General features: G+C 38.6%; 3 protein-coding genes and 1 pseudogene across 3 annotated transcripts; 1 reads left to right on the top strand and 3 right to left on the bottom strand.

Moving 5' to 3' along the window:
- Positions 1-1,427: 1,427 nt before the first annotated feature.
- On the bottom strand, positions 1,428-3,884 carry LOC139455626 (uncharacterized). The gene is made up of 3 exons (XM_071237182.1): positions 3,866-3,884; positions 1,972-2,030; positions 1,428-1,655 (listed from the first exon to the last, which is right to left on the bottom strand). Exons 1-3 carry the CDS (start codon positions 3,882-3,884, stop codon positions 1,428-1,430), a joined length of 306 nt encoding a protein of 101 aa, XP_071093283.1.
- Positions 3,885-6,555: 2,671 nt separating this feature from the next.
- Positions 6,556-11,123, top strand: LOC139456353 (uncharacterized). Its single transcript, XM_071238003.1, has 4 exons — positions 6,556-6,928; positions 7,340-7,570; positions 7,901-8,042; positions 9,981-11,123. Exons 1-4 carry the CDS (start codon positions 6,639-6,641, stop codon positions 10,779-10,781), a joined length of 1,464 nt encoding a protein of 487 aa, XP_071094104.1. The 5' UTR covers positions 6,556-6,638; the 3' UTR covers positions 10,782-11,123.
- On the bottom strand, positions 9,699-12,114 carry LOC139456354 (uncharacterized; annotated as a pseudogene).
- Positions 12,115-12,934: 820 nt separating this feature from the next.
- Positions 12,935-15,522, bottom strand: LOC139455625 (uncharacterized). Its single transcript, XM_071237181.1, has 3 exons — positions 15,504-15,522; positions 13,462-13,520; positions 12,935-13,162 (listed from the first exon to the last, which is right to left on the bottom strand). The coding sequence occupies exons 1-3, from the start codon at positions 15,520-15,522 to the stop codon at positions 12,935-12,937; spliced, it is 306 nt and encodes a 101-aa protein (XP_071093282.1).
- Positions 15,523-23,683: the final 8,161 nt, after the last annotated feature.

Raw genomic sequence — 23,683 nt, 5'->3', positions numbered from 1 at the left:
AGTCGATGAATGCGCCTCCTCTTTAGTACAGCTACATAGGACATCAAGGAACTCTAGGACATAGGACCAGCTACTCTAGCATTATTTCGAATATGCAAAGGGGCAGGGTGGCCAAGGGATGTTTGGTATCTGTGCAGTTGCGTCGGTCACTGTACCAGGACCAAATGATCGTGGGTTCGAATCTTGGATTCTCCTTAGTATTGACCCCTGCTCTGTCAGCACTCTACCCGAGCTAGTGGTATCCGCCCGTAACCTGCGTCAAACCAAACTTACTCACTACGGTCTCTAAAGTATGATTGTCATTTATGTACCATTTTAATCAAATCCAGTGTTCAGCAGTAGTAGGACAGAACTAATCTGGGATCTAATTTGAGTCATGTGACTTCGTTAGCGGAGTTCAGTACAGACTCCAGGGACTGTATGCACAAATTGATCTAAGTGGTACAAGTATTGAGGGTGCAATTGCTCACCTCTGAATCCCGAATACTACTTACTGCAACACTCAAAAGCATTGAGAAAAGGGTGCAATTAAACTTCAATCGCAGAAAAAAAATATGATATGTAAAGGATTTTGTAACCTACACCTTTTATTTTAGAGATTTTGAATCTGCGTATCAAAAACGATTTTATTTGCGTCCCGCGTACCACACTGCTGAATACCCTGTAAATAGACCCCGAATCCCGCGTACCAACAGGGCACCTGGCACTCTTAGTATTGTAAGTCTATGTTATATGCTGTAGCAAATATGTTGAGAGAGATGCAAAGAATCGAGTCAGAATCTGTCACTATCTGTTGTGATGAGTCCACACGAACAATATATGATGCTATAAACGTTATATGCAGTTTCTGCACATACCACGCGTTGCTTGATTGATTTTCAAGATCGTGTGCTATTTAACAAAAGACAAAGCAAAGGGGCTAAAAGCCAAAGACAATCTTTAATAGTTAATATTGATTTGTAACGATTTAATCAAATAAAATAGACGTTAATACCTTGTCCGAAAGTGCCTAAATGTGTAAATCAAACTTTACGTCTTTAAATGTATAATACAAATAGCGTATATTTCTGGGGAAAAAAACAACCAAAAGCGTGAAAAGTGTCCGAAAGGTCCAAAAAGTAGAAAAACTGCCAAAAGCACAAAATATCTTGTATTTATGATTGAATGTAATTAATTATTATATGACACAGCGTCCAAGAATTAGTAAGATGTCACTCCAAGCGTCCATCTTGACACGGAACACTCGAAAGGGCCTGAATGTGTACTTGAAAAAAGCCAAAAGCACAAAATGTCCGAAAGGTACGAAAAGTAAAAAAAAATGTTCCAAAGTGTCCAAAATTGCCAAAAGCACAAAACATCTTGTATTTATGATTCAATATAATTAATTATTATTTGACAAATCGTCCAAGAGGTAGCAAGATGTCACTCTAAGCGTCCATCTTGACACGGAACACTCTCTTCAAGAATCCAGACACACGTGACAGGAAGACTCGAACTGGGGACTGGGTCGGGGTGTCGTCATCATCGAGGTTGATTTCGACGAAGTGAGGGACATCACTGAGGACAGGGGTAGAGAGAGGGGCAGGGAGAGAGGTGGGAGGGGTGGGCAGCTCTGACAGGGGGTCAAGGATGGTCATGTATCTCCCAGGACGATGCTGACAGGGAGGGAGAGAAGGACATGTAGAGAGTGACAGAAGATTAAAGTAGCAAGTAGAGAAAGATGAGGGTAGATGCTGGAAATTGATTGAATTTAAGGGATACTCATGCATAATGTCAGGAGAACGTTAGTGACAAAGATGTGTGGTTATTACTCCACATTTACATTAGTTTGCAAGTCAATATTATGTGTCTTAGTTGAAGATTATATAGATACTATTTACATATAGATTATATAGTCCATACACTCATGAAATAGTCAGAAATACAAGAACCAATTTCAATTTTACAACAACTGATTCCTAAGACACCCACTTGGCGAGGAGGGGCCCAGATGTCAAAGTTCAAGGGGAACCTGATCACGAGGTCAACAGCTGTCAAGTAAGAAGGAATGAGAGTCTTAAAGACAGAATCAATTGAACAGTATATGAACAAATTTAAAAAAAATGTTTACAGTTATTCTGTTGATCCATAGTCATTGGAGTAAATGTATTACACACTAAAATGTGAAGGTGATGATTACTTAGTATTTTTTTGCAAAACAGCTAGGATATACAGATTGTGGTAAATACAAGTTACACTGCCAATTATTAGATAGAATAACATAAAAATACACAAACCTTTGGTACACAATACACAATCATTGTATTATTAGGTAAACAGCTTTGGGACATTTAGAGATGTAAGAGAATATTTACGATATGTGATAACATAAACATATGAATGAACTACTTACTACAGGTTGGGCTAAAAGTAGAAATATATTTGTATTGGTGTAGACTGGAGAAAAGGTATGTGTTAAAAAAGCAGTGACCTGGATTATATTTCCTTTCTTCAACTGTCAAGTGTTTTTTAGATTATGGCACGAACGAACATAAGTACATGTCCTATTTTTTGTACACCATTGTCAGTGAGTCACTGCAACTGCAAGACAATGTGCTTTATCCCCAATGTTACAGGATACAGACCAGTGGAAAGTCCTTGTATCAAATAGTAATTGAACATTACCGATGATGTTGTCAGTGTTGGAGTTAAAGTTTAGAAAAGTGATTTCTTATTCTTCGGAGAGTACACATTTCAGTCACAATTTTACACAGTATGTTGATATTGAGCTACTACTGAACTGTATGATCATTGGTATTTGATTGTTGTGAATACCTGTTGAACAATTCAATAAACCATTGTAGAGACCGACAATAAACTGGATTGGAAACATCATTGGAAACCAAACACCAACTCACTGATTAATGGCATGTAAACTATATCTAAGGCAGGTAGAAACATTGTAGTCCACTAGTAGGGCTGGGACGGTAACTCGGGTCGGGTGGGTGCTGAGTTGGACCCGGGTACCCACAGGACTACCCAGACCCGTGGTTAGTCACGTCATATATTGTTTAATGATAAAAAGCTCAGTGGTTAGAACTCTATGGTTACACTACAAGTCACTAATGTTCGCATTTCTTTCGGACTATGCACGCATTCCTTCTGGGGACTTTCATATGTTTGAATAAAGATAAAACGTCAGTCAACTTCGGTGTTGACCAGATCGTTTTTAATGTGTATCTAAATACATTTTGGCAGGGCAAACTATTCCCAATCGGACAATCTGTACCGACAATCGAGTAATAGGGGGATGGGTACCCGGGTAATAAATTTGGACTCGTCCCAGCCCTATTCACTAGTCCTTATAATGATAACATATAACAAAACTTTAAAAATGGCAAATTTCTTTCTTTTATAATGCCTTAACTATTGGGCAGTTGGGAGAGGACTGAAGTTCAAGGCTACAAATAATTTACAATACGTTTGTGTTTACGTATTGAACAGTTCTATAAACAATTGTAGAAGTCCAACATCCTATTAGCAGAAACAGCCTGGCAACCAACACTACCTCAACTATTAATGACAGGTAACCTATATTCATATATGGCTACTAATATTTGACCATGCCTGCTGGAAAACATTTACAGAAACTTCACTTATATACTAAAACACGAATGTGTTTGTGGAAAAGGCAGAAAAATTGGCCTCAATTAACGTGGAAAAGATTTGAACACTGGACAAGTGATCATCTTTCATGGCAGTTTGTTCTGGAAGTTTCTTCTTTTCCATCGGCTAGATCTAGGCCTACTTCAGAGTCAAGTAAGTAAATAAGTCATTAAAGAAAGAAAAAAAAGCCAAACTTACTAATGTAGAAGTAATGACATACCTTGGGCATAGGAGCTCATGTCGTAAGCAGACGAAGATGAGCGAAATACGAGGCAAATGGCAGCAAAATAGTAGCAAGATGATAGCAGTATGATGATCACAGCAATGGCGATATCAGTAGTGAAGTGTCGTCATGGCGACGTCATCAATCTCGCGAGACGGTCATAGTATCACGTGACGTGACAGCTTGACTGGTTTTCTTTATGCTCTACGCAAGTCAGGATCCCAGTAATGTTTTCAGTTGTTGGGTGGTTAAAAACGAGTGAGTTCACACTGAGCAGCGTTAGACATTGGCTCTAGTAGGTTAGTCCTTGCCAGACTGGGACCCAGTTGTTAAAGTATCATTATTACAAGTAGAAATTTGCACTTTTAAAGGGCTTTGCTATATGTTACCATTATAAGGACTAGTTGACTAAAACTGTTAGTTTCTCTCGCTGCTGAGTTGTATAGATTGTATGCATATCAGACAAGACAATAGCGACGACGCAGAGCATCAAAATCCAGCAGGCAATAGGCTTCTGTATAAGATATGATGTTAACAATCTTTGGAATACAGGAAAATAAATAATTGAAACGGTCGTTGTGGACTTGACTGGACACACTCTTCAGAACTGTAAACTATCGACCTTCACATAGAGGCTTTGGAAGTGAAGGAAAAGTGAACTGGTTAAATAACAGCAATGGGCACCTTCCAAAGTAATTGTTAGCACAACAGTAGTCAGCCCCGGCAAACAGAGCAGGAAAGTGCCATTTTCTATTCATGACTTTGTTCATGGTAGAGTTCTTTTCCAGAACATTAATCATAAACATTGATAAATGGTGACATTAAGATAAAACTTTGTATACTCACCAAACAAATACTGAACCTGTGCCTTTTGCTATTCAGTAATGTATGTTTTTTTTCAGTTTTACTACTTTGCTGGCACAAATTGCAAGACTATTCAACTTTCTGGATATTAATTATGCACACGAAGAAGGTATAGTGCATTTTGTGTCTACACCAAAGAAGTAAGGAGCCTGTTACTGTTTGGGTAATGGGGCGAGGAGAAGTTTAGACATAGTTAGGGCTGGGACGGGTAACTCGCGTACTCAGGTCGGGTGGGTACTGTGTAGGAACCGGGTACTCACAGGACTACCCGGACCCTTGGTTAGTCACGTGATATATTGTTTAATGGCAAAATTATCTAGAACACAATGGTAACACTACTAGTCACAAATGTTCACATTTCCTTCTGACTAGCCACGCATTCCTTCTGACTTTATGTGTTTGAATAAAGATAAAACTTCCGTCAACTTCAGTGTGTGCATGACAAGTTCCTTTTATACGAGTATCTAAATACGGTCAAACTATTCCCAATCGGACATTTGGACCAATCTCTTGAGACCTACAGCAGATACCGGGGTAGGGCCGGGTAACAGGGGGGTGGGTACCCGGGTAGTAAATTTGATCTCGCCCCAGCCCTAGTCATAATTGACGCAACTTTGTTCTGATGGTTATAGTCGTATTTCATTATTTATGTTAATAATTAAGGGGAGATAATCCAGTTGACCTTGATTACCGATGATATGATGGTGTACCGTAAACTGGTTCAACTGCTGCTACACCTGATGAAGGAGAAAGCATATACTCCGAAACGTTGTGATCCTCATAATGAAGTAGTTGACATCCATATAGTCTCTTCCTCATCCAATTGTGTCAAAAACTAGTTGAAACTCGTAAATATCACGGTGAGAATAGGTCTTCAGCAACCTATGCTTGACGTAAGATGAATATGCTTGTTGTCGGTTGTCTGGCTCGTTGACTTGGTTGATGCTCATGATATCCATCACTGGATTGTCAGGTCCAGACTCCATTATTTACAAACCGCCGTCGTATATAGTTGGAATATTGCAGAGTGTTGCGTTAAACAACAAATAAACAAACAACAAATGGGTGAAGACACTCACTCAAAGATATGGACATATTCAATCCAAGACTCTGATTTTATTAATTGTTCTGTAGATTGTATTATCATGGTTACTACTTGTATTTTGGTATTTTCAGATTTAAGTAACAATTTTGTTGTCGCGTGTCAGTTCTCTTGTTTCAAGTTCAACTTGCAGGTTGATACAATTGTATGAATGTCATAAACTGACTGTAGGTTTACCAGTATAAGTACTAGTACTTGTTTCTAAATGTAACAGTTCCATTTTGTTGAGGAACTTCATCCTTGTGTGTCCATTTTAAGGATATTCAGGGGAATGTATCTGTTGTACTTTAAAGATAATGCATCATATTTCTCTGGTAGCAACAAAACATTAACGTCAGGTAAGCACATGTGTCACGGGTGTTGTTTTATTACGGTGGTTATAATTTAGCTTCAAATGTGTGCAAGGTATTTATGATGAATGTTCGTAGCATTTATTTTGAAGAAAACAGTCTTGCATCTGTTAGTTTCATTTCACTACATATTCTGGAGCCACACAATGTATTGCCATAGTGTTTTAGTGTTTTGTGTTTATAAAACGGTATTATTACAGTGTAAGATTTAAATAATAAGACCATTTGTTTCGTTGTTTTTGTTCCCCGCCAGGAATAGGAATAGGTGCTGTCCGTCCCGTTCATATAAAAATGTTTCAAAATGTGTTTTGTTCAAGTGGTCTCACTTTGAAAAGATAAGGTTGATGTGGCGAGTAGTTTGGTTACAATTGACCTCTCCGTATGGCACCTTAAGCCACGCCTTCAAAGAGGTCACGACCTTTCCGCCACTTCCTTAGACAAACTTATAAACAACATGGCTGCCTCTTGTCAAACTCGGAGAGCTTCGTTGGCGGATTTACAGGTTGATTTGTCGACTTCTTTTATGAAACAGGTGTCATTTTCAATGAAAAGTAAACAGCAAGGGTTTAAGTTTTTTAGTGAGGGGTACTTCCATTCAGTAAGCATGACTTACGGAGAGAATGACACCATCGTCAGTAGTGCCAAGTGCTATCGCAGTATGAAGAAAAACGAGCCGCCCCATGCTGTTCATGTTGACATCAAGCCTGAAGAAATTTCCTATGCCTATTGTTCATGTCAAGCAGGGTAAGTTGACCGTTGACAACCAGGTTTGTCTCATTACTGTTGACAAGATGCATTATCCCGTAATATTTATTGTTGATACAAACGTATCATGTTCCCTAATTTCGTGATACATTCGTTCAATATACTGAGGCTAACAGGATAATAGTTACATCCAGAGGTAATGATCATGATAATAAATTTATGTAAAGACATTTCACTCAAATCTCCTGACGAAAGAAAAGTTATTGTGTGTTAATTTACAGTACTGGACTCCATACCAAAAACACCTTATCACCTGTTAAAAAAAGATCAATATTAACATCTGATATATTTGTCAAATATGCAACGAACTTTTTAATGTTTTATTTGTATGGATTATAAAAACTTGCAATTTGATTTAGCATCAATTTTGAATTTCACTAAATTTTTCAGAGCTAGTGGATCATGTTCCCATGTCATTGGATTCATCATAGCACTGCAGCAATGGCAGTTGATGGGTTTCACTGAGGTTCCATCAAAGCTGTCCAGTACATCACTTCCAGAACAGTGGAGCAAACCTCGGTGTACCAAAGTTGAAGCAGGCGATGTACCACATTTAGTTTTTGTCAACCCCAAACCAGACAGGAAAAAGAAACCAGTTACTAATACATTGACAGAATGCAGGTACTTGATTTATACTGATTTATTTCATGAATTATGCTTTCCTTATTTCACTCAAAGCAAACAAATGTATACATAAAGTTCACTGGTATCACATGTATCATAAACATTAACATAACTAAATATACATTGATATAAACTAAATGATAATCATCATGTTCAATGGAAATAGATGCCATAATTATCATGTTTATCACTCTTAAATGTATTACATTTCAACAAGACACATTTGAATTCATCAACAGGATAAACTTCAACAAGGAAGTGAGCTTTCACGTTTTCACAATAAGTTCTCTGGATTAAGAAAGTGAGATAGACAATTACATTTTACAGAAATGTACGGGTCGAGGAAGCAGATGTTGAACATCTTCAAGGCCTAAAACACCTTCCCATTGGATACCTCGTCTGCAACCCCTCTAAAACTGTGCACGCTCATGTGGGACCAGTCCCTGTTGGCAGTGGCTTGTCAACGCATGTAAGTTTAGCAATGGTTTTAGTGTTTGTTAGAATTTGACCACAGCCTTTACCTGCCAAGCATGTTGTAACTCAATGGGAAATGACTGGATATATCCAACCTTAACATGTTTGTTAAGGGGTAGCCACCATAGATATTGAGGATGCTATTATAGTGAAACTCCTTATACAGCAATTCAGAATTTTGTACAGTAATTTTACTCTATATCATTATTACTGGAGGATGTTTTTCACATGGTGTGACCATTATCAAGGTCCCATTGTACACTGTCATGTTTTAACACTATAGTAACAGTAAGACATGGTAAATAGGGCTAAAGCTACATGTTTATAAGCTCAGGTCAAATCAGGGACAATATCCTATCTAGCAAAGAAAAGCTGGAATTAAGATTACTTCATGTGTTTGGGCGAAAGGAAGTTTGGATTAAAATCACTTCATGTAATTGAATAGGTGACAGGTCACATAAAATTATAGTTCAAGTGGTTCAGTTTTGACAAAAGTATTATCATGATTATGTTTGAATTTAATATGGTACTGTTATTATTATGTAAATGATGTAATTTTACATTGCTACCTGTGAATCTGACCTTTGGCCCAAGCTCAAACAATGCTAACAAACATGTGACAGCAGAACCTTGGTATGCAGTACAAACACAAATTTAGCCTGATAACATGATAGGTCTAAAAAGAATTTTGCAGTGTTGCAAAAACAACTACATGTACTGTGTCTCAATTTACTTCTTTCTGATACAAGGAGGCATGAAATTTGTCAGAAAAGAGCAAACATACCAAATTTGATCAATTGAAGACAACATTGATAGCTGAATGCGGCCACTGAGAATCTTGAAACTTTTGATTCTGCGTATAGCTCTTTCGACATGTACTCTGTGCCCAGCAATCTTCTGAGTGAAGGTGACATCTTTTTGGCTCATCTGTACACCAGACTTAGCAAATGGTGGTATATTCAGTCGAAGCCCTGTTTTCTCTACTTCTGCTTCAATATCAAACCCCTTATCTGCCATAATTCCATCTCCCTCCTCCAGATAACCAATCTCAATAAGATCAATCAGTGTTGACTGAAAACCTGACTGCTTAAATATTTCTTTGTCTGACATTGCCCCTGAGAACAGCATAGAAATAAAAATAACTGAGCCTCTCGGATCTACAGCCACTAATGCCTTCAATGTGTTAGTGGACTTGTAATTGCTGTACGTTTGAGTTTGGGTATTTAGTGAAGATGGTTTTTGAATTCTAATTTCTGTGCAGTCAACAATAGGAAATGTACTTGGAAAATCTTTCCTATAGTCCTCTGGCATCCTTTCATACAAGACATCTCTGTGGGGCCAGATGCTTACCTCACCAAACCTGAGAAACATGTAATTTATCCAGGAATTGAAGATAACCCCTGCAACTTGCTGAGTAATTGCAAATCTAAAAGCCAAATCCTGCAAGTGAAAATTATTCCTCAGTTTGCAAAGCGTCAAAAACAACTGATTTTCAAGGGAAAGTTTCCTAATTTTGGACAATTTTCCTTTCCCAAGATACCTAAGAGGACATGATTGAGGATCTGGAACTAAATACCTATATATGGCAATGAAGGTTTCTTTGTTAAAGCCTGTGTAGTACTTAATAAGCTTAGCATCTTCCAATATAACATCAATCGAAAAAGTAAATGTTTTTTGCTTTTTTAGATGTTCACATTCCTCTTCAGTATCTTTCAGCTTTCTCATGACATCTATAAGCTCCAAACTGCATGTTGACAGATCTCTCTTCAGGCTCTCATTCTCTGCAATAAGTGCTATCATATCCATTGGGTCGATCCCTGAAACATTTAAAAGTAAAAGGAAATCAATTCTGCCAAATACAAATTGATGTTATAATGTAATGACAAATAAACATTGTTAATTTGATCTCATGTCAGTTTGCTTTTTATTTCAGGCAAAGTTTTTTGAGACTGAGCCAATAAAATCTGTTGGCACTAGATGTGGCAATCTAGCTTTTCCCCAGGCCGCCACAGTGACCCTTGGAGCAGAGTACCACATCGAGGATATGAAACAGGAGCAATGTGAACAGTTAGAGCAACTAACAAGGGACCAGACCAACAGTCAGATGTGGTTTCAAGCCAGGAAACACAGGCTGACAGCATCCACATTTGGGATCATACTCAAAAGAAAAACCATCACAGAAAAGTTCATCAACAATATCATAAATGAAAAGGCTTTCACATCTGCTGCAACCAGCTATGGCAAAAGTAATGAAAGACAAGCTATTGAAAAATACATTAAGCAGTCAGGTAATCATGTTCATGATTGTGGTCTTGTAGTGAACAGAAAGTTTCCATTTCTAGGAGCTACACCAGATGGGAAGGTGTGTGAAGATGGTATTACAGGCATCATAGAAGTAAAATGTCCATACTCAGCCCGAGACATGTCCATCAGTGATGCCTGCTGTTTATTGCCAAAGTTCTGCTTGCAAAATACAGATGGGATAATTTCAATCAAGAAAGCTCCCCATAATCATGAATATTTTTATCAAGTTCAAGGACAACTCATGATTTCAGGTGCTGCCTTTTGTGACTTTGTTGTTTTCACAAAAAAAGACCTGTTCATACAAAGAATTTTTCCTCTTCCTGTGTTTATGCAACAAATGTTGGATGAATTGAGTGCTTTTTACTTTCAGCATGTTAAACCAGTACTGTGTTTGCCAAGTTCTCAGAATGTGTGTACACTTACAGCATGAGTCAGTCTGACAATCTGTTGTCACGTTTGAACTTGTATGAACAGCAGTGGCAGAAGGTAAAGATGGGTTGTCAGATTTAGCTATCTTTTCTGTTGGCTCCAATCTGCAATAATATTTGAAACTATAAACTTTTACAAAGTTACTATTGATTGTTGTTTGAGAAGATAAAATTAAACCAATATCAAATATTTGTGTGTCTGTTATTTGAGTTCATACAGTATAATGTGCATGAGTGTCATATAACAATGTTTAATAGCAAAAGAGGATAAAGTGTGACCCATATAGGTGCTGACTGGATGCATACATTACCTTATCAAACAATTTCACATCATACTGGGTGTTAATGAGACACTCAACACATCTAATAAATTTCCTCATGTGCTATCTCAACCTGTATTACCTTCTAATCTCTCCAACTTTTTGGCTAACACTGAATTTTCACATTAGCCAATCTCGTTATCAAACTTTTATTAAATGAACAAACAATTTAAAGAACAAAAGCCATACCTACCTACCCTATTTATTGTTTGTTCCATGCAGAACTCATTTATTTTTATTTCATCCAAATTAACAACATACATTTCCCCTGGGCAGTATTCATTACAAGATCAGAAAATCTTATTTACGAACTTATGTGAACAAGATGGAACAACTGAATCAACTGTAGAAATTTTACAAAGTATTTGATCATGTAAATTGATAAACAAATTGTAAAAAACCAATCAATGGCTTCTTACAGTGTACACAAACCTCTGAGTTCCATCATCAGTGGGCTTTCTTTTTGTAGGGGGCTTCCTAGTCAGTCCAGCCTTGTCAAAGTGATTGGCAGGTAATGGGTCTGGATGTTGCTCACATGGAAAATTGTTGACGAAGTGCTGAAAATCAAATTTAACATAAAAACCTCTATTATGTGGATAAACCGATGTATAATGTATATAAACACAATGAATTCAAAAGTTTTCAATAAGTTTGTGAAATCTTTATATACATAGATCTTTATACATCTGTTCGACGATTACCAACCCAGCTAATTTATATTCACTACTTGGCCAATGGTAATAGGAAAACTGATCGCTGCCAAACAAAATGACGTATCCAACTATAAAATTGATTAAATGTACGGGAAATGTACCTTTGTGCAAACATATCTATTGCAGTTGATGTTTGACGGATTGAGCTGATTATGCGGTCGCCCACAAAGTTTTATCCACCGTAGGCACTTCTCGTAGTCAGTCTTCGGTTTTGGAAACGGTATGAACTTGACACCGCCTTCAAGTCGTTCAGGATACCTGTCATCACTATTGCACAGACCGTGACTGCACCTCTTTACCATTTTTTCTGGATATGTTGGCCGATAGAACGATTGCGTAAAGCGCGCCGGCCCAACTTAGACAAGCTTGTTTGTCTAAGGAAGTGACTACAGTCAAAGTATGCGTGCGCAGACTGTCAGAGCGACTCGCTGATTGGTCAAGTCAGCTGTCAATAAAATTCGACGGAGAGGTCAATTGCTGTAACTTTGTTCCGTATCTGACGGTTATAGTTGTATTTTTAAGGGAGATAATCCCGTTGGCCTTTACCGAAGATGTTGTACCGATGAGAGTTGCTTCCCTTGGGGAGAATAAACGATGGTGTCGAACAATGTAGTTGTCTTGATTCTCCCCGTGCAATATTGAAGATAAATAGCGCCCTAGTTCGGGTACATGGCACAGACGCCACAGTAATTTTAACCAGTCGTTTTAACCATGACTTTGCACCGATTCAGGTTTCTGCACATACCACGCGTGGCTTGATTGATTTTCAAGATCGTGTGTTATTTAACAAAAGACAAAACAAAAGAGCTAAAAACTAAAGACAATCTTTAATAGTTGATATTGATTGGTAATCGATTTAATCAAATAAAATAGAAGTTAAAACCTTGTCCGAAAGTGCCAAAATGTGTAAATCAAAATATACGTCTTTAAACGTATAATACAAATAGCGTACATTTCTGGGGGAAAAAAACAACCAAAAGCACAAAGTGTTTGAAAGGTACGAAAAGTAGAAAAACGTCCGAAAGGTCCAAAATTGCCAAAAGCACAATATATCTGGTATTTATGATTGAATGTAATTAATCATTATATGACACATGGTCCAAGAGGTAGCAAGATGTCACTCTAAGCGTCCATCTTGACACGGAACACTCTCCTCAAGAATCCAGACACACGTGACAGGAAGACTCGAACTGGGGACTGGGTCGGGGTGTCGTCATCATGGAGGTTGATATCGACGAAGTGAGGGGCATCACTGAGGACGGGGGTAGAGAGAGGGGCAGGGAGAGAGGTGGGAAGGGTGGGCAGCTCAGACAAGGGGTCAAGGATGGTCATGTATCTCCCAGGACGATGCTGACAGGGAGGGAGAGAAGGACATGTGGAGAGTGACAGAAGATTTAAGTAGAAAGTAGAGAAAGGTGAAGGTAGATGATGGAAATGGATTGAATTTAAGGGATACTCATGATGCATAATGTCAGGAGAACGTTAGTGATAAAGATGTGTGTTTATTACTCCACATGTACATTAGTTTGCAAGTCAATAGTATGTGTGTTAGTTAAAGATCATATAGAAAAGTCCATACACTCATCAAATACAAGACATAGTTTCAGTTTTAGAACAACTAGTAAATTAATAATTCCTAAGACACCCACTTGGCGAGGAGGGGCCCAGATGTCAAAGTTCAAGGGGAACCTGATCACGAGGTCAACAGCTGTCAAGTAAGAAGGAATGGGAGTCTTAAATAGGGATAAACAAGACAGGATCAACTGTACAGTACACAAACGAGTTTTAGAATGTTTACAGTTTTTCTGTTGATCCATTGTCATCATAGTCAAATAATATTACACTCTAAAAAGTGAAGGACGATGATTACATCACTGGATGAAGTCTTAACACTCACAGGATACACAGATTGTGGAAGATACAAGCTACTCTGTCAATGATGAGGTGGTGGAACAACATAAAATACACAAATTTTTGGCAGATATATACATCACTATATTATTAGGTAAACTGCTATGGGACATGTAGAGTTGCAAAAACATTGTTAAAGATATATGTCAGCGTTAGACATTGGCACTAGTCCTATAGTCCTTGCCAAACTGCACAATACTTAAGGTATCATAAGGACTAGTAGAAATATGGCATTTTTTAGGGTTATATCAGAAATATAATGTGTATTGGTGTATTGGTGTAGACTGAACTAAAAGTACTGGCCATGTCAGCGATAGTTTTAGTCCACTATAATAGTCATTATACTGAATACACATAGCAAAACCCTTAAAAAGGGCAAATTTCTACTGTCCTTACCTATTGGGCAGTGGGGCAAGGACTATAGGACTTGTCTAAGGCTGTGTGTGTTCATAAAGCAGTGATGTAAATGAAATTATCTTAACTCAAAGTGTTTGTTTAGATATATAAAACAAGCGAACACATGTACATGAAGTGTTTTTGTACACCAAAGTTCTTGTATTTAAGAGTACGTGTATAGGTAACAGTGTAGTCAGTCTAGGAGTTAAAAGGTAGAAAAATGATTTCTTATTCTTATTCTTATTTCAATCACAATTCAACTCAGTATGCTGATATTAGGCTATCAATGAATTGTATACTCATTGGTATTTGTTTGTTGTATCTATGTGTTGAACAGCTCTATAAACCATAGAAGAAACCAATATCCGTTTATTAGAAACAGCCTTGGAAACCAACACTACCTCACTTATTAATGACGTATAAACTATATGTATATAGGGCTACTAATAGCTGACCTATGCCTGCTGGCTAACACTTACAGAAAACCTCATTTGTGCAAATTGAAGGTAAACTGCAGTAGACTACTGAAAATGGCCTAGTAAAGACACTGCTAATAAGACAAAGAGGCAAATAACCTACATTTTGGACAGGAAAACGAATCACTAAGAGTTTAAGAAATGACAAATTCTTCTTGTGTGATTTCCAGCGTTAGAAATTGGCACTAGTCCTGTTGTCCTTGCCAACTGCCCAATAGTAAAGGTATCATAAGGACTAGTAGAAATTTGCCATTTTTAGGAATTTTGCTATATGTTTTCATTATAAGGACTAGTGGACTGAAACTGTTAGTTTCTACCGCTGATTTCCCATATTTAATTACACAAAAACAAGTAAGAATCAGTGAATCCCAAACTTAAATGTGATGTGAGGGTAATCAAGGACCAATGGAACATTCGCCTCCTAAAACGTTTTTAGCCTCACACCATCAGCTCTGACAGTGGCCTAAGTGATGAGAATGTTCTCGACCTGGGTACCATCGACATGTGCCTGGGGTACAATTAGATCTATCGAAATGTACCCTGAATATATTGTTAAATGTTTTGGATCCAGCGTATCTCTTTTGGTATCCCCTCATCAGTCCCCATAAAATCGATGGTATCCGTGTCGAGAACGCCTCCATTAGCCTGAAGTCGAGTAGATATCGCTAGATAAAATTTAAAAAAAACCCGAATGTGTTTAGATCCAAAGGGCTGAAAAATTGGCCTCAATTAACGCGGAAAAGATCTGAACACTGGACAAGTGATCATCTTTGATGGCATTTTTTTCTGGAACTTTCTTCTTTTTCCATCAGCTAGATCTAGGCTTACTTCAGATCCAATTAAGTAAATAAGTCATAAAAGAAAGGGGAAAAAAAGCCAAATTAACTCATTCAGAAGTAAAGGCATACCTTGGGCGTAGGAGTTCATGGTATTGTCAGACGAAGATGAGCAAAACACGAGGCAAACAGCAGCAAAATATTAGCAAGATGATAGAAATATGATGATCACAACAATGGCGATATCAGTAGTGAAGTGTCGTCATGGCGACGTCATAAATCTTGCGAGACTGTCGTAGTATCACGTGACGTGACAGCTTGAAAAAGGTTTAAGTTATGATGTTTGAATGTTTAAAAGTTGGAACACAGCAAAACAAATAGTCGAAACGGTCCTTTTGGACTTCATTGGATACACTTTTCAGAACGGTAATAACACTCAGCCGCCATGTAAGAGGCTGAGATCGCATTGAACAACGGCACCCTGGTCTGAAAACAAAATATTTAATGGTCGGTCCCAAACTCGAGATGAAGTTGGCTGTCATTCATTCATGAATTTTAGCTCAGTTATCCTGGGGCGGTGGTGTAGCCTAGTGGTTAAAGCGTTCGCTCGTTAAACTGAAGACCCGGGTTCGATCCGCCACAATTCTGGTGTCCCCCTGACGTGATATTGCTGGAATATTGCTAAAAGCGGCTTTAAACCATACTCACCCACTCACTTATCCTACTATATATAGTTGGTAATGGATATTGATAGTTAGTTTTTGTGTTGTTTAACACCGCACTGGGCCATATTCGCAGGTAAAAGACGGAAGCCTGTCAATAGGGAGTGTTCATCATTCATCATGTTTAATGGAACAGTTTGTCTTCTTGTGGGGATGCTGAGTGATTGATTTGCTTGGGTAATATCGTAAAAGAGACATGCCACATTCTAAAATCAAGGCAGCCCAGACTACACACTATCACCCATCATGTAATGGCCAGTGTGAACGTATGATGTCTACACTTACAGCTTCAGTGTGGAAATATGTTGACGAGGTTACACTGACTGGGAGAAATACATCCCATGTATTCAGTGTTCTTGCAACACTTCGACATGCTTAGATACTTACAGGAGACCGTCTCCGTGGTATAGTGGAAAGGCGTCTGAGAGCGGAAGGTCCGGGGTTCGATCCCTGGCTACGTCATACCAAATACGTTAAAATATAGTAATTGTTGTTACCATGTCTGGCGCTCGGCATTAAGGGGCTAAGATAAGGACTGGCAGGCTCGGAGTCAGTATAGTCTGTCTGAGTGGGGTAATCATGATAAAACTGCGGCATGGTATCTTAGTGGGCAAGCCCTTTAAAATCGGCATTAGTCTGGTCCTGTACAATCGAACACACACAAACGCGCGCGCGCGCACACACACAAACAAGTGCATTTACGTCGCTATGTAGGTGCAATAATATTTGACGCAACGTTAAACCCTTTTCACCTCACCTCACTTCCTAGATAGTTCAGAATTTGACCTCGCAAACGATGAAATTCCTAAAAGTGCTGCTACACATATTGTTCCACTCCTTGAAGCCATGGAAGTGTCATGCATGGATCGAAAAGTTGATGTGACAGAGAAATCAAAGATGACTTAGCACAAATCGATATTTTCAGTTGGAGGTACAGCTATATAGCTGCTCATGTCGTTCTGTGCTGGTAACAGGTCAGACGCGAAAGCTTCTGAGGCCTTGGGCAGGTCCCTGCTACATTGTGGAGAATCTGTGGAGAAGTATATGTTAATCTAAGTAGAAAGTTTGATGGCCATCTCTTTCACAACAGGGTCCATCAACAGACTTGAACTTGGATATCTGAGAAAGTGGAACCTCATGAGTTAGAACTATCTATAACTATCTGTTGTGATGTGTTAGGTGAGTCCACAACAAGGTGCATATCAACAGACTTAAACATGGCTATCTGGGAGAGTGGAGCCTGACGACCCTACACCTCCTGCAAATACTGACAACATTGAGCCATCTGTACTTGATGGGGATGAGGTGGCTGATCAAGTCCCCTCTACCAGTGACAAGTCTGCTGAAACTGAAGATCAAGACACTGTGCCAGACTTGTCTCAGGGTAACCAGGGGCGGTCGGGTAGCCTAGTGGTTAAAAGGTTCGCTCGTCACGCTGAAGACCCGGGTTCGAATTCCGACATGGGTACAATGTACAATGTGTGAATGTGTGAAGCCCATTTCTGGTGTCCCCCGCCGTGATATTACTGCAATATTGCTAATGAGTGAGTAAAACCATACTCACTCACTCAGTACCCACACCATTGTGAGGATTCTCAGGAAAAAGTACTGTAACAAAATGTGGTACTATACTGTGAGATGGTTAGGGTCGTGAATCCAACATGTTGGGTCTGTTTCAATGATGTCACCCAACGTGTCAAAACTAGTTGAAGAGACTCACTGAAAGATACCGACAGATACAAAGAGTCAGAGGCGCTGAGTTTATTATTGTTCTGCAGATTGTATTATCATGTTTACTACATGCATTGTGGTATTTTCAGATTTGATAACCACTAGATAACTGTTTTGTTCAATGTTCAATTCAATGTTAGTTGATCATTATCATGTTGATTTTGGGCTGAAGTTGATTGTCAGTGTAACGACAGACAGATAATGTTCATCCTTGCAAGTGACGGAGTTTTAAATTGGTATATGCTCTTATGCTGAAGTACTAAAGGTATTAACACCCTGTATGGTCAAGTTGAAATTCTGAACATGAATATCACAAACTGACAAGGTATACCAGTATAAGGCTATGCTTGTTACTGAGTCTCACAGTTCCATTTAGTTTAGGAACTTCATCCTTGTGTTCCCATTATATGAATATTCACGGGAATGTATTTGTTGTACTATTACATCCCATTTCTCGGGTTCCAGCTATATTAAACGGTAATCCGTAACTGTTTCATGTAAACACACGTGTCATGGGTGTTGTTCTATTACCATGGTTACAGTTTTGGTTCAAATACGTGCAAGGTAATTTAATTAATGTTAACAGCCTTTATTTGGAAGAAAAACAAACAAATACCTTAGTTTCGATTTCACCACACATAATGGAGACACAGAATGCGTTGCAACGGCGCTGTGCACGGTGTTAATTACAACACGATATTATTACAGTATAAAATTTGAATCATAGTACATTGACTCATCTTTTCTTCGCTAAAAACATTGTTTTGTTTTTGTAAAAACATGTTTCAGTTTAAAATGTGTTTTCATCGAGTGGTACTCACTTTCGAAGAACAGGGGGTGATGTGGCGAGAAGTTTCGTTACAACTGATGTAAAGTTATTCTGACTCTTTTTTACAGTTGTATTTCAACAGTTTCGGTAAGCAATTTAGGGAAAGGTCTAGGGGAGATAATTCCGTTGACTTTTACCGAAGAAGACGTACCGATGAGAGTTACTTTCCTTGGGGAGACTGTAAGATGGTGTTAACAGATGTAGCTTGTCTTTATTCGTCTCGTAGAATATTGGTGATAAATAGTGGGTACATGGCACAAATGTCTTCTCTCCCTTTTATGAATGACCTACTCAAGAGTGTAGTACAAAACGAATAGCTGTTTAACGCCAGATTTCTATACTCAGCATCACTATTTTCTTTTATCTCCATTTAAGTGTAATAAATAGCCTCATTCATGACTGTAATTTGATTGGACGGCTATTTTGAATGTTGTTTAAAACATAGCTGTATTTGAGAATGACAATGGGGTTGAAAAAGAAAATGTGTGCCCTTTAAAATAATAACGTCCTCGGGTTTTAAAACAACGTGGGACATATTCTGAACAAATACCCCTAAAAATAAACACTGGTTAAAGAAAGATACTTTATAACCATCACAACTGCTCTATCATGTTTAAGACCCGTGAAGATCCAGGGTAGAATAGGTCTTCAGCAACCCATTATTGTCGTAAAAGGCGACTATGCTTGGGATCGGGTGGTCAGTCTCGCTGACTTCGTTGAAGCATGTCATCGATCCCAATTGCGTGGATCGAGGCTCATGGTATCAATCACTGGTTCAGACTCGATTATTTACAGACCGCCGTCATATAGCTGGAATATTGCGGCGCAAAACAACAAACCAACCAACCATCATGTATAAGGTATCACTAAGGAGTAGGGAGGAATGCTAGGTACCTTCTTTCCACTGGTAATTAGTTACAAAACACTCACCAAGGATACAACACGTCCAGATGTTGGGCACATTTGCCGTGTTCGATCCCAGATTCGCCAAGAGTACGTTTCTTGGTTTGTCAGTACCATACCCGAGCACGTGGGTTTAACTGATACTATAAGCGCCCAAGACCTGCATTCCACACTAAGCTGACAAACGCATCGTTAGACCCAATTCACTCACTCACTCGAATCATAATTACACCAAAGCATTTTTAACAGAGCTTTAAAAAAGAACCACTGAACAGGTTAACATTCACAGAAGAATTTTATTACGTTTCACTGATACGCGTTTATAACAGGCGCGATACAGATGGAGACGAAGGCTGCTCAGTGATACATCACTAGCGAGTGGAGAGGCAACCTTCAGATCGTCAACCTGTCAACACACGGAACATTTTGAATAACCTTAACTGTGATACAATTTTGAGTAGTCAGCGTGTGAACAGACACTGGCAGTTTTCTAAAGTCTGATTATTGCCATAGTAAAATTTTATAATGCTTGTCTGGTGTACTCTGAACAGACCTCCGGGATTTTAAGATGATATACTGAACTGACTTGATCGTAGAGACTTGCTGTGGAGGAGGGGCGGGGTATGTAAATGGGATAGATCGGGTTTCATCATCATCTTCGAATCTTGGTTTCTCCTTTGTTTTGTACCCGTGCTCTGTCAGCACCATACCGTTGGTAGTGGGGTTCAACAAACGTCTGTAACCTGCGTCACTTTGGACTTGCGCCTTACATGAAGCTGACAGCAGGGATATGACTTAACTACTATTCAAAGCAGCGTTAAACCCAACTTACTACCTCTGCCATAACACTTGAAAAGGAGGTTGGCTCCATAGGGATGGTCTCTATGTCATGATTGTCTCTGCTGTACGCTTTTAATCCAATCCATTATTCAGCAGTACTAGGACTGACATAATCTGGGATTGAATTTGGATCATATGACTACCTCAGCGGAGATTAGTACTGACTCCTGAGACTGTATGTACTATCTGATCTGTATTACAAGTATTGTAAGTCTGTGTTATAGGGTAGAAGATGATAGTATTGTGAATGTTGACCTTGCTCTGTAATCAAATATGTTCGACATACCACTAATTGCTTTAATGTTTTTCAAGCATGTCTGATTAAAGAAACAAAAGTCGCATGCTTTGTAACAAAAGACAAAACAAAGAAGCTGGAAAATTAATGCAATCTTTAATAATTAATACTGATCGGTAATCGATTTAAGTATACTGTAAGACTTAAAGCATTAAAACCGAAAGAGCCAAAATGTTTAAACATACGTTTTTAAACGTATAAGACAAATAGCGTGTATTTCTGAAAAGAATAAACACACCAAAGCACACAAAATGTCCGAAAGGTCCGAAAAGAAATAAAAAGGACCGAAAAGTAAAAAAAACCGTCCGAAAGGTCCAAAAAAGCCAAAAGCACAATTAATCTTGTGTTTATGATTCAAAGTAATGAATTATTATATGACATATCATCCAAGGGATAGCAAGATGCCACTCTAAGCGTCCATCTTGACACGGAACACTCTCCTCAAGAGTCCAGACACACGTGACAGGAAGACTTGAACTGGGGACTGGGTCGGGGTGTCGTCATCATCGAGGTTGATTTCGACGAAGTGAGGGGCATCACGGAGGACGGGGGTAGAGAGAGGGGCAGGGAGGGAGGTGGGAGGGGTGGGCAGCTCAGACAGCGGGTCAAGGATGGTCATGTACCTCCCAGGACGACGCTGACAGGGAGGGAGAGGACATGTAGAGAGTGACAGAAGATGGAAGTAGAGAAAGGGGAGGGTATATGTTGGAAATGGACATATTGAGGAATACTCATGAAAGATGAGTGGTTATTATTGCACATATATATTAGATTGCAATTCAATAGGATATGTGTTGATGTGTTGATTTAGATTATATGGTTAAGCCCATACACTAATCAAATACAAGACACAATTTCAGTTTTAGAACAACTTGTAAATTAGTTATTCCTAATTCCTAAGACACCTACTTGGCGAGGAGGGGCCTAGATGTCAAAGTTCAAGGGGAACCTGATCACGAGGTCAACAGCTGTCAAGTAAGAAGAAATGGGAGTCTTAAGTATGGATAAACAAGACAGGATCAACTGTACAGTACACAAACGAGTTTTAGAATGTTTACAGTTATTCTGTTGATCCATTGTCATCATAGTCAAATAATATTACACTCTAAAAAGTGAAGGACGATGATTACATCACTGGATGAAGTCTTAACACACACAGGATACAAAGATTGTGGAAGATACAAGCTACTCTGTCAATGATGAGGTGGTGGAACAACATAAAATACACAAATTTTTGGCAGATATATACATCACTATATTATTAGGTAAACTGCTATGGGACATGTAGAGTTGCAAAAATATTGTTAAAGATATATGACATGTGAATACATAGGTATATAAAGTGATTGCTTGCAACAGGTATTGCTAAAATCAGAAATATAATGTGTATTGGTGTAGACTGAACTAAAAGTACTGGCACGTCATCAATAGAAACTAACAGTTTTAGTCCACTACAGTATTCATAATGAATACATATAGCAAAACCCTTAAAAGGGCAAATTTCTACTGTCATTAAGATACCTATTGGGAAGTGTGGCAAGGACTGTAGGACTAGTCTAAGGCTGTGTGTGTTCACAAAGCAGTGATAGAAATGTTATTATCTTAACTGAAAGTGTTTGTTTATATATATATATATATATATATAACAAGCGAACACAAGTACATGAAGTGTTTTTGTACAGCAAAGTTCTTGTATTTAAGAGTATGTGTATAGGGAACAGTGTAGTCAGTCTAGAAGTTAAAGCTAAATAGGTAGAAAAATTATTTCTTATTCCTCAGAGAGTACACATTTCAATCACAATTCAACTCAGTATGCTGATATTGGGCTATTAATGAATTGTATCATCATTGGTATTTGATTGTTGTGTCTACGTATTGAACAGCTCTATAAACCATAGTAGAAACCAACATCCGATTTGGAGAAACAGCCTTGGAAACCAACACTACCTCACTTATTAATGACATGTAAACAATATGTATAGGGCTACTAATAGCTGACCTATGCCTGCTGGCTAACATTTACAGAAAACCTCATCAGTGCAAATGGAAGGTAAACTGCAGTAGTCTACTGAAAAGGGCCTAGTAAAGAAACTGTTAATAAGACAAAGAGGCAAATAACCTACATTTTGGACAAGAAAACGAATCACTAAGAGTTTAAGAAATGACAAATTCCTCTTGTGGGATGTTTAAATCACATTACAAACAAGAAAGAATCAGTGAATCCAAAACTATGTGATGTGAGGGTAATCAAGGACCGATGGTACATTCGCCTCCAAAAACGTTTTCAGCCTCACACCATCAGCTCTGACAGTGGCGTTAGGGACACTGGTGAGACTGTTCTCGACCTGGGTACCATCGGTATGTGCACAATTTGAACTATCGGATTGTACCAAGAATGTATTGTTAATATATTTTTGTATCCAGCGTATCTCTTTTGGTATCCCCTAATCGGGCCCCATAAAATCGATGGTACCCAGGTCGAGAACGACTACATGAGCCTGAAGTCGAGCAGATATCGCTAGATAAAATAATAAAACACAAATGTGTTTATTAACAGATTCAAAGTGTTGAAAACATCGGCCTCAATTAACGTGAAAAGGATTTTAACACTGGACAAGTGATCATCTTTGATGGCAGTATGTTCTGAAAGTTTCTTCTTTTTTCCATCGGCTAGATCTAGGCCTACTTCAGACTCAATTGAGTAAATAAGTCATAAAAGAAGGAAAAAAGTCAAACTTACTCATTCAGAAGTAATGACATACCTTGGGCGTAGGCGCTCATAGTGTACACAGACGAAGGAGAGCACAATACGAGGCAAAAAGCAGAAAAATAGTAGTAATATGACAGCAATATGATTATCACAACAATGGCGATATCAGTAAAGAAGTGTCGTCATGGCGACGTCATAACTCTCGCGAGACTGTCATATTATCACGTGACGTTGCAGCTTGTTGGGCACACTCCACAGTTAAGTTGGTTGGCTGGTTTGTGT

Source organism: Haliotis cracherodii, unplaced genomic scaffold, assembly GCF_022045235.1.
Source record: "Haliotis cracherodii isolate W230 unplaced genomic scaffold, xgHalCrac1.p SCAF_11, whole genome shotgun sequence".
Lineage (NCBI taxonomy): Eukaryota > Metazoa > Mollusca > Gastropoda > Lepetellida > Haliotidae > Haliotis > Haliotis cracherodii.
This window is presented reverse-complemented; position numbering and strand designations above follow the sequence as displayed.